At 36.5% G+C, this 14,011-nt stretch overlaps 1 protein-coding gene across 2 annotated transcripts in view; it reads right to left on the bottom strand.

Annotated features, from left to right (window-relative positions):
* Positions 1-1,689: 1,689 nt before the first annotated feature.
* PARP14 (poly(ADP-ribose) polymerase family member 14) overlaps positions 1,690-14,011 on the bottom strand; it is a 42,547-nt gene continuing 30,225 nt past the window's right edge. Inside the window, exons 14-18 of one of the 2 annotated variants that reach the window (XM_039843199.1) lie at positions 10,913-11,512; positions 9,477-9,610; positions 3,257-3,431; positions 2,613-2,915; positions 1,690-2,526 (exon numbers count right to left, since the gene is read on the bottom strand). In XM_039843199.1, the coding sequence (XP_039699133.1) occupies positions 2,620-2,915; positions 3,257-3,431; positions 9,477-9,610; positions 10,913-11,512 (1,205 nt within the window). In that variant the 3' untranslated portion in view covers positions 1,690-2,526; positions 2,613-2,619. Of the gene's footprint in view, positions 2,916-3,256; positions 3,432-9,476; positions 9,611-10,912; positions 11,513-14,011 lie in introns of both variants that reach the window. The other variant, XM_039843198.1, reaches the window with a different exon arrangement.

The following is a 14,011-nucleotide window of genomic DNA, read 5'->3' as shown; positions in this document are numbered from 1 at the left end:
CATCTTAAGTCACAGTATCTAGGTATCAGCAGGGCTGACCTATACAGTAGGCACAGTGGTTAGGGCCAATGAGCTTTTAGGAGTCCACAAGAATATTTTAATTTCTTTTAAAATAAAAAATATATATATAATCCAGCCTCAATTACATTCATGTTTATATCAATGCAGTTGCAAAGTGTTATTTTTAACACTTTTTATGGAGTAGGGGGCCCATAGTGCCTGAGGACCATGAAAGTCCTAAGTGTCTGTGGGTATCAGGAATATCAGAATCATTTGAGGTGCTTGCTGCAAATACAGATTCTTGGGCACCCCTCTAGAGCTACAGAATCTGATTTTTTAGGGATGGGGCCAGAATTTGCAGTCTCGGCAAACACCTTGGGTGATTCAGAAACCAAAAATGTTTAAGATTCTCTGGCCCTGGAGTAGACCACCAAGACCTGTCACAGGCTCATGGTGGGCTTGTGTCAGCAGCAGCTACTTGTTGGGGTCAATTTGCCCTTCAGATTTACTGAACTAAACCTGCGCTGTGCCCTTCCCGTAATTTTCAGCTGACCATTAACACCGAGGAGCCCTTGATGCTGTCATGTTGTGGTCTTTTATCAGTAGTGCCATGTGTTCATCATCAAGCTCTCCTGTATTTGCCCTTAAGGATAAAGATATCTCCCACCAAATGACATTTTCTAAGCATTTTATTCAAAAAGGAGGTAAATGGCCTATTTCTTTAGATTGGGGCTAACTGACATTTCCTGACTGGATCATTATACCTTGGTGCAAGGCACTCTTATATTCAGATTTGCTCTAAGTTAAGTAAACCACTGGAGAATAGGAACAAATCAGAGAACAGGTCTCTCCTTTTTTTACTTCTTACACCCATCGCCAAGCCTGAGTTCAGATGCCAGTGGCTGGGAAACCGCTCCTAAGCAATAAGGAATTTTTGCCAATCCAATTAAAAAACAGCAACTGCAAGAAAAATTTCAAGATGTCTGTGTTAATGAAGCAGCAACGATGACCCCCTCAACTACCTCTCTTTGAACCACCTCTCTTTGAAATGCATGTGTTGTTCCCTGTGGCCAGGGAAGAGCGCCTCTTTATTCTCTTAGCGACTTTAGCATCTGAGGGCACCATCTGCACTGGGTTCGCATAGGCATCAGCTCTGACTTCAGCCTGCAGAGCTTCAAAGTGAAGGCCCTACAGTAGAACTCAGAGCCAGAAGAAAAAAGCCAAGGAAATATAAGGGTAATTCATAGATTTTCTGATATGTTCCTGAATCAGTAACATTAATCTAGAGGCCATGTCCTATAGTAGAAAGAACAAAAGACTTGATGACACAGCTGGATTCAGTTGCTGGCTCTGATGGCCATTCCCTAGGTGACCCCAGGCAAGGAATTTCCTTGCACTCTCAGTATTAGTTTCCTCACCTTTCAAATGGGGATATAATTCTTACCTCACAGGATTGTTTGGGGGAATTCATATAAATGCTGCATGTGAAAGCACCTATTATACTATCTGGTACAATCTAAGTGCTCAGTAGTGTTTGGAGTTTACCTAGGGAAATTAAACAAGCAGCTTTCCTTTACCATCCAATAGATACTGAGTTAGCAAATAAGCAATATGTTTAATTCCTTTGGTTTATTTATGCACCTTTAAAATCATCAAAAGCTACTCTGCCAAGGAAAATATGCCATTTAATAACCTTAGAATTCATTTAATCTTAACATGATAGAAGGGTTTCACACTGAAGAGGTAACAGGTATTATCCCACCGTTTTCACTGAGCAAACTAAGACCGATGAGTAGAAGTTAAAAGAAAGCAGATTTGGGTTCAGCATCACAAGGACCAGTTGGAGTCAGGGCTGCTGTGCCACACAACTCCATGGGACATAATTCACCTAGACCACAAACTAGACCACAGCCTAGCTGTGCAGGGCACAGGTGCACTGCAGTTGCAGAGCCCTGACTGGAGCTGTCCCGCATGTCACAGGCTGGTACATGAACAAAGTTCCCTATCATGGAATCTGTTCAATTCCAGGTAAAATGTCAATAAGTCAAGGATGTTGAAGAAATGGTTCCTATCTGGGTAGAAGTCTGACTAGGCACTCTCATTCTTAATTGACTATTGAAACACTTCTAAAGCATCCATTGTACATCAGGCACAGATCTCAGTCCAAGGATTAAAAAAAAAAAAGAATAAGACACCATGCCTGCCCCAGGAAAGATAATGGTCCCATCCACTTAGTAATACTGTGCTCCCCACAGCCATATGGCATCCTGATGTGATATCAGCTGTCTCCTTCAGTGGCAGCTAAAGTTGCACAGCTATGGCCTCTGCTTTTAAAATTAACAGTATTCTCTCCTTCCTGAAAGTATAAACCTGTTCTACAGAGTTGATGTTCACAGTTGTGGACACACAGTTGTAACTAAGTTATCCGATTTAAATTCTCAAATTTATTGCTTTCAAGATAGGTTCATTCCAGTTATGAAAGAGAAGCCGAAGAAAGTCTGATTTCAGTGGCAGGGATCCTTTGATCTTAGAAAAAGCTGTTAAGAAAAACATCTAAAACTTCTTTTACAATTAGATAGGTATAGGTGAACAATGTCTTTTATGAAGGATACCAAAATGTTATTGTTTAAAAGTAATGAGGAACTCTGGGTAAGAATGGTGGTCATAAAATACCACAAATAAATTTGGATTTTGCTCGTTATCTGTGGCAGTGTCATAACGGTCAGGGTCCATAAGATTTTGAGGGTTCTTCAGAGGAGGCTGAACTAGTGTGCTATGTCCACGTGTGTAGACTCCGGTAAGTACTCGCACATAATACATGTGCTTTTTCCCATTTGCATCTGGTCTGGAGTATGTATTATTGGCAGAATAACTGGCATTGACAGCAAAATAGGTTCCCTTTCCATATGCCACAGCTGTGAAGAGAAAAACAGTTTGGAGAATTTTAATTTAGTCTGTAATTTGATGTATTGACACAGTATACCAAATAATGTTAAAATAATGTTCAGTTCTTTTTTCTAAAAGCTCTTAAAATTTTTTTCTGTGTTTTTAATTAAAAAAAAAAAATCACTCCTCCACCCCAGAGGGCCAGTCAGTCCCTTTCAGATAAAAACATAGTGAGTCACACCTGAAACTTTGGCTGCAACATGGCCACCGACTATGAGGGAACACAATGCAATCCACATGGTCCCTTAGTCAGTTTGGGTTCTCATGGCTGACACCCCATTTGCAGCAGCCACATTACTTGCTTCCTTACCATTCTTTCCAGCATAACTGCGGTTAAAGCCATGTTGGTTGACATGTGGCAATGAGTCAGCATCTGTCCCATGGAAGAGCTGCCGCTCATTTGTTATATTCCTATTTTTGGTGTCCATGATCCTTTTCTGTGTCTGGTAGCTCTCCCAGAGACTTGGATTCTGGATCCTCTCAATCTGCAAATCAATAAGGAAAAATATTCTATTGGTGCCAAGAGCCCTTGGCAAGATGCAGCAAGAAGAACACGACCACTATTTGTTATAAGTAGAAATTACAGTAAACAGCAAGTTCAATGCCAGGTGGCCGCTTTCTGCATTCAGAAATCTTTTTAGATCCAGTGTTTCACAAATCAGGCCTTGGGGAAAATGTTAATTTAATTTTTAACATCTTTTATGTACCTCATGAGAGCAAACAATGTTTAGGATCTTGGCCGACCAAGCCACTCTAACTCTTGCTTTTTACTTTCACAGTAATAACTGCTCCCGTTGCTGTCTACCTCACTTTGCCACTTTGCCTCTCTCCTCCTCAGTCCTTCTGGGATACTGCTTTACCTAGCCAAATTCTAACTATGTCAGAGAAGCACTGGAGTGTCTAGGCAAGAAGAAAATGAATGAAAATTAATCTCTCATCCAGTTGGAAAAGTAGGACATAAATGCTGGTGGCAAGGAATTTGGTTGCAGACCAAAGTGGCCATAATTTGACCATACTCTTTGGACAGTGGTGTCCAGGGCTATGGTGGAAACTCCTCAGGTCCTGGAAACTTCCCTAATTACCAGGTTATGGTAGTTTCGTAAGTTTGTCCTGGGAAAACGTGAGGGGTGGGTGAGGGGGGCTAGGCCCCTCATGGAAAGGCATAAGGTGAAGGAAGGTTCCAATGTTGTCAGGATCTTCCTCCATTCTAGAGAACTCTTGGTTCCAACACTAATAACTGCCTTTATCTGTGTGTTTTTTTTTTCTTCTTCTTCAGTTTTGGGTTTCCTACTTTTAATTAAGATACAGTTTCTCCTCTAGTTCAAAGTCTCAGCATTATCATGTATTTTGTTGATTTCATTTGTGATTTAAAATTTTTCCTTTTACCTAAATTTAAGTTTCTATTCTTTAAACTGCCTATTTTCATTTTATTTCTAATTACTTTAAATTTTATTCATTTTCAAAAGCCATAAAAATTTCTCCTTATAGAATTTTGAAACCATTTTAATTTCTTAGTCTTTTTATTCTGGCTTCTGACCTTTATTAGTATACCTGCTGCTGAAGTGAACACTCACCCTTTTGAAATTTAATAACCGCACAAAGAAAATAATTATTTCAAGTAATTTTGAAAATAGTAATCTGATTCTATATTCCTGGTGGTATAACTTATAAGGTAAAAGGAAACCAGTGCAAATAAATCTTAAACTTTACTAAGTAGGTTTATTTTAGAAGCCAGCTTCTGGCTATGGTAGACAACTCATAACAGACTAATCCTCTCGCCAACAACTACAGAAGACAGTATGATAACTTCTTCAGAGTACTTAAAGAAAATAACTGCAAATGCAGGATTCTACACCCAGCAAAAATATCCCTCAAAGAATAAAAGTGAAATAAAGACATTTCCAGAAAAAAACTGAGACTACCAGAAACATCAGTACCAGATCTACACTGGAAGAAATACTAAAATGAGAGGGGAAAATGATCCTAAGATGGAGGCATAGAAATAGAAGAATTGAAGGGTAGTGGCATGAAAGGGTAAATATGTTGGTAAATATAAATACTGACTGTGTAAAAAATTAAAACATTTTATAGGGTTTCAAATATACATAGAATTAAAATACATGTTGAAAGTAGTACAAAAGGCAGGAGGGGATAAATGGGTTTAAAGTGTTCAGAGTTTATTGCATTGTTTGCGAAATGATAAATATACTAATTTGTATTAAAGTTTAATAAGTCAAGGATGTACACTGTAATCTCTAGGTAACCGACTGAAAGAATTGTAATGGAATGTATAATCGACAATCTAATAGGGCATAAAAATGAAATAATAAAAATACTTGATACAAAAGAAGATAGGGAAAGAAGGAACGAAGATAGATGGTGATAAATAGAAAACAGATTCATATGGCATGAACCCAAACGTATCAGTAAATACAGTAAATACATTAAACAGACTCAGTACTCAAATTAAAAGATAAAGATTGTCCAGGTGGAAGAAGAAAAGCCAAGCACATGCTGCTATCAAGAGACACATCTTAAATATACAGTTATAGGAAGGTTAAAAGAAAAAAAAAGTAGAGAAAGATATAGCATGCTAACAATAACCAAAAGAGATCTGGCATTATTATTTTAATATTGCTAATAATAATTTTGGCGTGATAATTTTGAAACAATTTTATGCATACTACAGGATAAAACAAAGCTATAAATATGTAATATTATTAGGAACCAAAATTTCTACTGATAGAAAACATAAATATAAAATATAAAAAGTTAAGACAAAAACCGAAGTATTAAATTTCAATTGAAAACATCAATATGAACTCATGGTTTTCTTAGCTCTAGCCATGCAAGAACCTAGAAGCAATAACACCTCAGTAGCAGTGAGCACCTCCAGCACACAGATCTTGGTTTCTCATTATCATTCCCCACTAAAAGAGATCACGGTTTCTTAGAGAATTGTCTCATTCTAACCTGATATAGAGAAAGTACAAGGTGAGCCAAAGAGATCTTGTGCCAGAAAGTGAAGAAATGTTCAAAGATTAATGGGGTCATCAAAAGGACATGAGAGCCAACTTGAAAGGGTCCCTACTAGCCAAATGTAGGATAATTTGTGCATCTAAATGAATAATCACTGTAATTAAATAAACACACTGAATTTTTTTTAAAGCAAGAGGGAAGAAAATTTTTTCTTTACAAAAATGCCAGATAATAAATGTAGAAGGAATGACAGAAATAGAAAATTACCATTTTGCAACCTCCAATGTAATAATGGATTCAGCAAAAGGTCATCAATGGATGTTAAAGTCAATCAGTAAAAAGTTGTGGGGCACAGGATACTTACTGTACAGTAATGAAGTATTGTCCCACACAATACCTAAGTGATTCCAACGGAGAGATATGGTGGTCACCACCCTAACTAGTGATCAAACTTAGCATCATTATCATATGAGGCTTCTGATGTGATCTATCATCTGAAATATTCTTGCAAAAATATTTATTTGAATTTACCCGAGTCCTTCAATCTGCCTACCAGTTTACCAGACATAAAGAGGATAGAGGAATAAATTAGATCGCACCATGAAGAATCAGACAAATTTAGATGCTGTAAGAAAACTAACTAGCTTAGGTTCTTTTAAAAAAAAAAATGGCTTAAACTCTTTAAAAAATTCAATATTATAACAAATAATTTTTTTAATGCAGGAATACTGTTCTAGATCAGAAGAGATAGAGGAGATATAATGACCAAACGCAGTATCTGAATCCAGATTAGAGGTAGAGGGCTGAGAGATGTAAAAAAGTGATGTTGAGCAATTGAGGAAATTTGAATATGGATTCTATATTGGATATTGTTGAATTAATGTTAATTTTATTACATGAGATAATGGTTGTTATTTAGGAGAATGTCTTTATTCTTAGGTGATATGTGTTAAAAGTAGGAGCGTCGTGATGTCTGTAACTTATTTTCAAAGGCTTCAGCAAAAACTGAGAGTGAGGGAGAAAAAGTAACTGTGGCAAGTTTATTGATGTTAAAAATCTTAGTCACTGCTAATTGGTACAGCCACTATAGAAAACAGTAAGAAGGTTCCTCAAAAAACTAAGAATTGATTACCATGTGATCCAGCAATCCCTCTACTGGATATTTACCCCAAAGACTTGCAAACTCATATCTGAAAAGATATTTGCACACCGATGTTTACAGCAGCATTATTCACGGTGGCCAGGACACGGAAGCAACCGAAGTGTCCTACAATAGATGACTGGCTAAAGAAGCTGTGGTACATATATACAATGGAATATTACTCAGCCATAAGAAGAGATGAAATACTGCCATTTGATGGATCTCGAGATAATCATGCTAAGCGAAATAAGCCAGACTGAAAAAGTTGAAAATCACATGATATCACTTATATGTGGGATATAAACCTAAAAGCAACAAATGAACAGGACAAACAAACAGAGACTCATGGTCATGGACAATAGACTAGTGGTTACCAGAGGGTAGCAGGGAGGGAGGAGGTAGTGAGGTAAAGGGGGTCAAATATGTGGTGACAGAAAGAAATCTAACTATGGGAGGTGACCACACAATATAAATATATATATGCCTTACTGTTAAAGTGTACAGCTGAAACTTACTGGATTTTGTTAACCAATATCACCATAAAAAATTAATTAATTAATTTAAAAAAATCTTAGTCGCAAAGGATGACAGATAATCCATTTTTTATATTAACATTTTCACAGAGTTGTCTTCAATACTATCTACCCCTGCTTTTATCAGTGTCAAACACTGGGATTTCACATAAAATTTTATTTGAAAAAAGTAGTGAAATCATTTCTCTGGCCAGTGTCTGACAACACATGGCAAGCTTCCAGGGCCAGCGCAGACACTGCTGGTCAACTGGACAGTCCTGCTCAATCTAGGCTTGGCATTTCATCACAATATGCCAGTCAGCCATTATCAGATGTATTTGGAATAAAACTTACTTGTCATCTTAGAACGAGATCAAAGAGCTGCATACTGAATCAATCACATTGTCTTAGTATCTCACAGAATTGTTTTGCTCAATTGGTTTACAATGAGGGATTAAAAGAAAACACTGTGGTATACAATTAGATATTGAATTTATTGTGAGGGTGATTTTGAATATATTCTCCAGTGCTCGATTCATAGAATAAATCTCTCAGGAGTCAACCTCAGTATTGTGAAAAGCTGTGAGTCTCCTGACCAAATGGTTTGCTTTTTGATTTATGAACAAAATTATAAATCTTGTAGGTGGCTGTTTACTTCCTTGCTCTGTCTACTAGGACAAATTTGTGGTCCTCAAATAACTATCTAGGACTTCATGTTATGTATCTTTTGAACTAACAATAAATACTTCTGTGTTATCTTATTTTCCATACCCTCCTTTTCTCTTTGTCCATGTTTCTTCATCCATTTATTTAATCTGAGGGTATGGTATATACTTTGCAGGACATTTCAAATCTTTTTTGAATTATTATGTGCTTAACCACATGAATAAACGGAATGGTGGCAATGCAAATAGAAAGTAAAATTTGCAGAGAAAGAAAATGCAGGTCTTATTGGCAGACTCATTATTATGGATGAAAGGAAGGTATTCAAAATCTCTAGCTTTACTCAGAAAATGGTGGAACCAAAGACATACATGAAGAAGAAAGGGGAAAGATAACTACTTCGAGATGACGAGTTAGGTTTTAAGGAAATTGATTTAGCAGATAGATAATCAAGTGGGGATTGTTTAGGCCACTGGGAATATGTTCTAGAACTGGAGTCAAAGATCCAGGTTGGTGATATGTTGATTTGAGAGCCATCGACATTAAAATAACAGCTGAAGCCAAGAAGGGTAAAAACATTCCCCCGTGAAGTGCAGACAGAAGACCGAAGTACAAATACTATAGGTAAAGCTAGGATTAGGGGTTTGGGGAAGAAACATACCAGTGATAATGAAAGGAGAGTTAATTGAAGAAGAAAGCATTAAAGTAACAATGCAATAGAAGTCAAGGGAGAACATAATTTCAAACAGCAATATTAATATTTAAAAGTGGAAGATGCCAAAATAAATGAGACAAGCAAAGAAAGGACTGTCGGCTTTATTAAAGGAAGCAAGCTCTGTTGATCTTTGAATGGTGGGGCAGAGGCACATAATCCTAACCCGAGGATCCTCCGCCTGTCTCTTCGTGGTGGTTTGCTAGTTATCAATTCCAAATGTTAAGCCATATCTTTGAATTTTTATTAGCTTTCTTCACAAAGGAAATATGTGTCTTTAGTATGCTAATATCATATTGCAACCTCCTTTTATATTTTAATAATTGACACAAGAATCTCAATCTTAATGACTCAGTAATTATGGTGACATGAGTAGAATCCAGAATCTAAAATTTAATTACCATACAATATTCTAATTCTGGGTTTTAAAATGTGAAAGGAAATGAATCAAAATTCACTTATCCAGGACCCCAATACTTCTTATTTCCACCATTAAGAAATGTCATGTCAGCAGAAGGCTTACCTTTTCTATCTGGAATTGTGAGCAGGTCTCCTTAAACTTGTTTGCCACCATGTCATATTCTACATGACCAGGTTGTAGCTCAACAAGACAGATATCCTGCTGCTTCATATCACTCCAGTGCGCAGGGATCTCAACTGCAAAGTAGACATTTGAGGACACCCTTGTACCCGGGGAGGCTCATTTACACAGGTCACATTCCTAGTATGCTTTGAAAAACTGAGTATAATTTGTGTTTCTGTTTTACAATCTCCTAATTCAAGGTATTCGAGAAATTTCTTATCTTTCTAAGAGAATGTTTTTCAAAGCGTGGAACCACAGACAACCACAGAACCAACTGTCATGCTTGTTAAAAAAATAAATAAAACCCCACAGACTTATTGAATCACAGTCTCTGAGGGGTGGAACCTGTGTACCTACGTCTTAAGTTTTGATTATGCTCAGATTTGAGAACTGCTGATGTAGTGTAATTCAGCTGCATAATCTGTTAGGTCTCTAATCTGTCATAATTTAATAATTTAACAATAAAATTTCCCTACAACTTTTTAAATAGTTTCTACTGTCTTGTTTACAAATGCATGGCTTTTTGCTAGAACTCCGCACCACCACATGGCCCTCCACTTCTGTTCTCTCATTATTCTTCACGGCATTCTTAAGAGTTGAGTGGGTGGCAGATTTTGCTGTGTGACAGATTGTAGTGGCAGCTCTGTCTCCCCATCTGCTAAACAGAATATTATTCTTGTCATTTCTCCAGGGTTTCTCAGAGTGTGAAGAATTCATTCACACTGATCTCACAAGAGATGAAGATAATGTACTGGAAGGGAAGCCAATTTACTTGTTTTCAGCGGGGGACTTCTGTGGTTTGAAGGCAGGAATGGCTGTCTTCACAAGACAAGCATTCCCTTCTCAGGGAACAGATCCAATCAGAGAATCTGAAGGCTGCTTCCTGGTGTATGTATCAAGGAACCTTATTTTCAGCACAGAGGAAGTGACTTCTGGGAGAAGAACCTGTAGGCTCCTGATCCTCTCTGGGTATCAGCTGCAGACACAGAAAGTGCTCACTCTCTGACCAGCCTGTCTTTCCCCTTTTTTCTAAAAACCTCGGGCCACTTTTCTTCATATCCCATGGCCTTACATCTCCTGATTGAAGCAGGCATTACCTCCCCCAGAAGAACTGGCTCTGGGAAGGTTGTAAACTGTAAAAATGCAAGGGTTGGCTAATGTTAACACTAAGATGGTCAAACTCAGTCTGTTGGGCACGCCCATGCTGTATACCCAGACATAATGTAAGATCCTTAAACTCAGAGACCAAGTTTTCTATTTCATTCCACAAGGGTTTCTTGAATTTTATCTACTTGAATACAGTTTTGATGTATACACAACACGGTGCTAAGCCCAAAGAGTAAATAATGGATAAAAAGTATGAACGTTTGACTCACTGTTAGTTTTCTTGAGGCGCTGAACAAGTAAGCTGTGTCCCTTTGCATCTGTAGCAACGTATGTGTTCAAGTCCACTGTGTACTTCTGATGATTAATTTTGACAACAAGTGTCTTTATATTTTTCTTCTTTGCATCCTCCAATTGCAGATTGGTTACTTTGTCAAAATAATGCAAAGTGTTATTGTCATTATATTGCCATGCTATAACTTCACTGATATAATCTGCTCTGAATTCCTGCTCTTTGGTCAATCGAACTGTCTTCATCATTTTCTCAATTGAAATTCTAGCCTGTTCCACATCTCTGCTAATTCCTGAAACTTCAATCAAAGGTCTTTCAGTGTCCAAGTGAATGGCAATATTTAAGTTCTTCTGCAGCTTAGTCAATTCTTGATATTCCTTTTCACCAAAGTCTTTGATATGTTCTTCTTCACTGGTGTACAAAAACTGTTCCTTTTCAATCGCATCCTGTATCCAGGCAAGGGCATTTTCCATATATTCTTCATTTCTACCACAAACCTGAAAAATTGCTGATTCTATTTTCTTTTCCAAAACCAAAGGAGTTTTTTTGGAGGGAGACTGCTTTGAGAAGCCAAAAATTGCTAAAAAAGAAAAGAAAGGGGACGAAACAGATGCTTTAGATAGAATAAAAAGAAAAAAAAGAAGAAGAAAGAAAAATTAGCTATTTCTTTCTTTAAATTTTGTGATGGGTCACCATGCTGTACAACACATCCCCAAGATTTATTTATCTTACAACTGGAAGTTTGTATCTTTCAACCCCCTTCACCCATTTCACACACTTCCTACCCCACACTCCCAAAGCCTCTGGCAACCACCAATTTATTCTCTGTATCAATGAGTTTGGGTTATTTTTAAAGATTCCACATATAAGTGAGATCATACAGTATTTGTCTTTGACTTATTTAGCATAACATCCTCAAGGTCCATCCATGTTGTCACAAATGGCAAGATTTTATTCTTCTTTTTTTGATGAATGATATTCCATTATATATATATTTTTCCCCCACATCTTTATCATTCATTTGCTAATGGACACTTAGGTTGTTTTCATGTCTTGGCTATTGTAAATAATGCTGCAATGAACATGGAGGCACAAATATCTTCTTGAGAGAGTGATTTTGTTTCCTTCAGATAAATACTTAGAAGTGGAATAGAACCTATTAGTTCTATTTTTAATTATTTGAGGAACCTCAATACTGTTTTCCATAGTGGCTGTACCAATTTACATTTCCACTAACATTGTACAAAGGTTTCCTTTTCTCCATATTCTTGCCAACGCTTGTTTATTTCTTGTCTTTTTTACAACAGTCACTCTAACACGTGGTTTTAGATTTGCATTTCATTGTGGTTTTGATTTGCATTTCCCTGATGATTAGTGATGGTGAGCACCTTTCATGTACCTGTTGGCCATCTATCTGTCTGTCTTCCTTGGAAAAACATCTATTCAGATCCTCTGCCCATTTTTTAATCAGATTGTTTGTCTTTCTATTAAGTTGTACGAGTTTTTATATATATATTTTGGAGATTATCCCCTTATCAGATATAGGATTTGCTAATATTTTCTCCCATTCTTTAGGTTTCATTTCATTGATGGCTTCCTTGCTGTACAGAAGCTTTTTCGTTTGATGTAGTCCCACTTGCTTATTTTTGCTTTTGTGGTTTGTACTTTTGGTGTCAAATCCAAAAAATTCTTTGCTGATACCAATGTCGGGGAGTTTACTCCCTGTGTTTTCTTCTAGAAGTTTTGTGGTTTCAAGTCTTATATTCAAGTCTTTAATCCATTTTGAGTGGATTTTTGTGTATGGGGTAAAATAGTGCTTTAGTTTCATTCTTTTACATGTCAGTCTGGTTTTCTGAGCACCATTTATTTTAGTATATGTGCTGCCAAAGCAAGCACCCAACACTATTTATTGAAGAGTTTATCCTTTCCCCATTGTATATTCCTGGCTCCTTTGTTGTAAATTAATTGACCATACCTGCATGGGTTTATTTCTGGGCTCTCTATCCTCTTCTATTGATCTGTGTATCTGTTTTTATGCCAATACAATTACTATAACTTATAATATAGTTTGAAATCAGAAATTGTGATGCCCCCAATTTTGTACTTCTTTCTCAAGATTGCTTTGGCTATTTGGGGTCTTCTGTGGCTCCAAACGAATTTTAGGATTGCTTGTTTTATTTCTGTGAAAAATGCCATTGGAATTTTGATAGGGATTGTACTGAATCTGTAGATTGTTTTAGGTAGTATGGATATTTTAACAATATTGATTCTTCCAATCCAGGAGCACAGAAAATCTTTCCATTTATTTGTGTTTTCTTCAGTTTCTTTCATCAATGTCTTATAATTTTCAGTGTATAGATCTTTCACCTCCTTGGTTAAATTTATGCCTAGGCATTTTATTCTTTTTTGCAATTATAAATGGAAATGTTTTGTTAATTTCTCTTTCTGATAGTTCATTAAAGATTAGCTATTTCAAGTCAGACAAAGACAAATACTCTATAATCTCACCTATATGAAGAATCTAAAAAAAAAAACAAAAAAAAAACACTCCCCTCAAAAGATAAACTCCCAAACTCATAGAAAAAGAGATCAGATGCATGATTACCAGAGGCGGAGGGTAGGGGAAGGAGAACTGGAGGAAGGTGGTCAAAAGGTACAAATTTCCTGTTACAAGATAAATAAGTACTAAGGGATATAATGTAAAGCATGGTAACTATAGTTCAAACTGCTGTATTATATATATATATAATATATAATATATATATATATATATATATATATATATAGTCGTTAAGAAAGTAAATTCCTTGAGTTCTAATCACAAGGAAAAATTTCTTTTTTTCCTTTTTTTGCTTTCTCTTTTTATTGTATCTACATATGATGGATGTTAACTAAATGTGCTGCAATAATCATTTCACAATATATGTAAGTCAAACCATTATGCTGTACAACTTAAATTTCTACAGTGATGTATGTAAATGATATGCCAATAAAACTGGGGGGAGCTAATAAATAAACTACCCAAAAATTTTAGAAAAAAATTAACTATTTCTCATGTGACATCAATATTAGGAACATG

The sequence above is a fragment of the Pteropus medius genome, unplaced genomic scaffold (assembly GCF_902729225.1).
Source record: "Pteropus medius unplaced genomic scaffold, Ma_sr-lr_union100, whole genome shotgun sequence".
Classification (NCBI taxonomy): domain Eukaryota; kingdom Metazoa; phylum Chordata; class Mammalia; order Chiroptera; family Pteropodidae; genus Pteropus; species Pteropus medius.
This window is presented reverse-complemented; position numbering and strand designations above follow the sequence as displayed.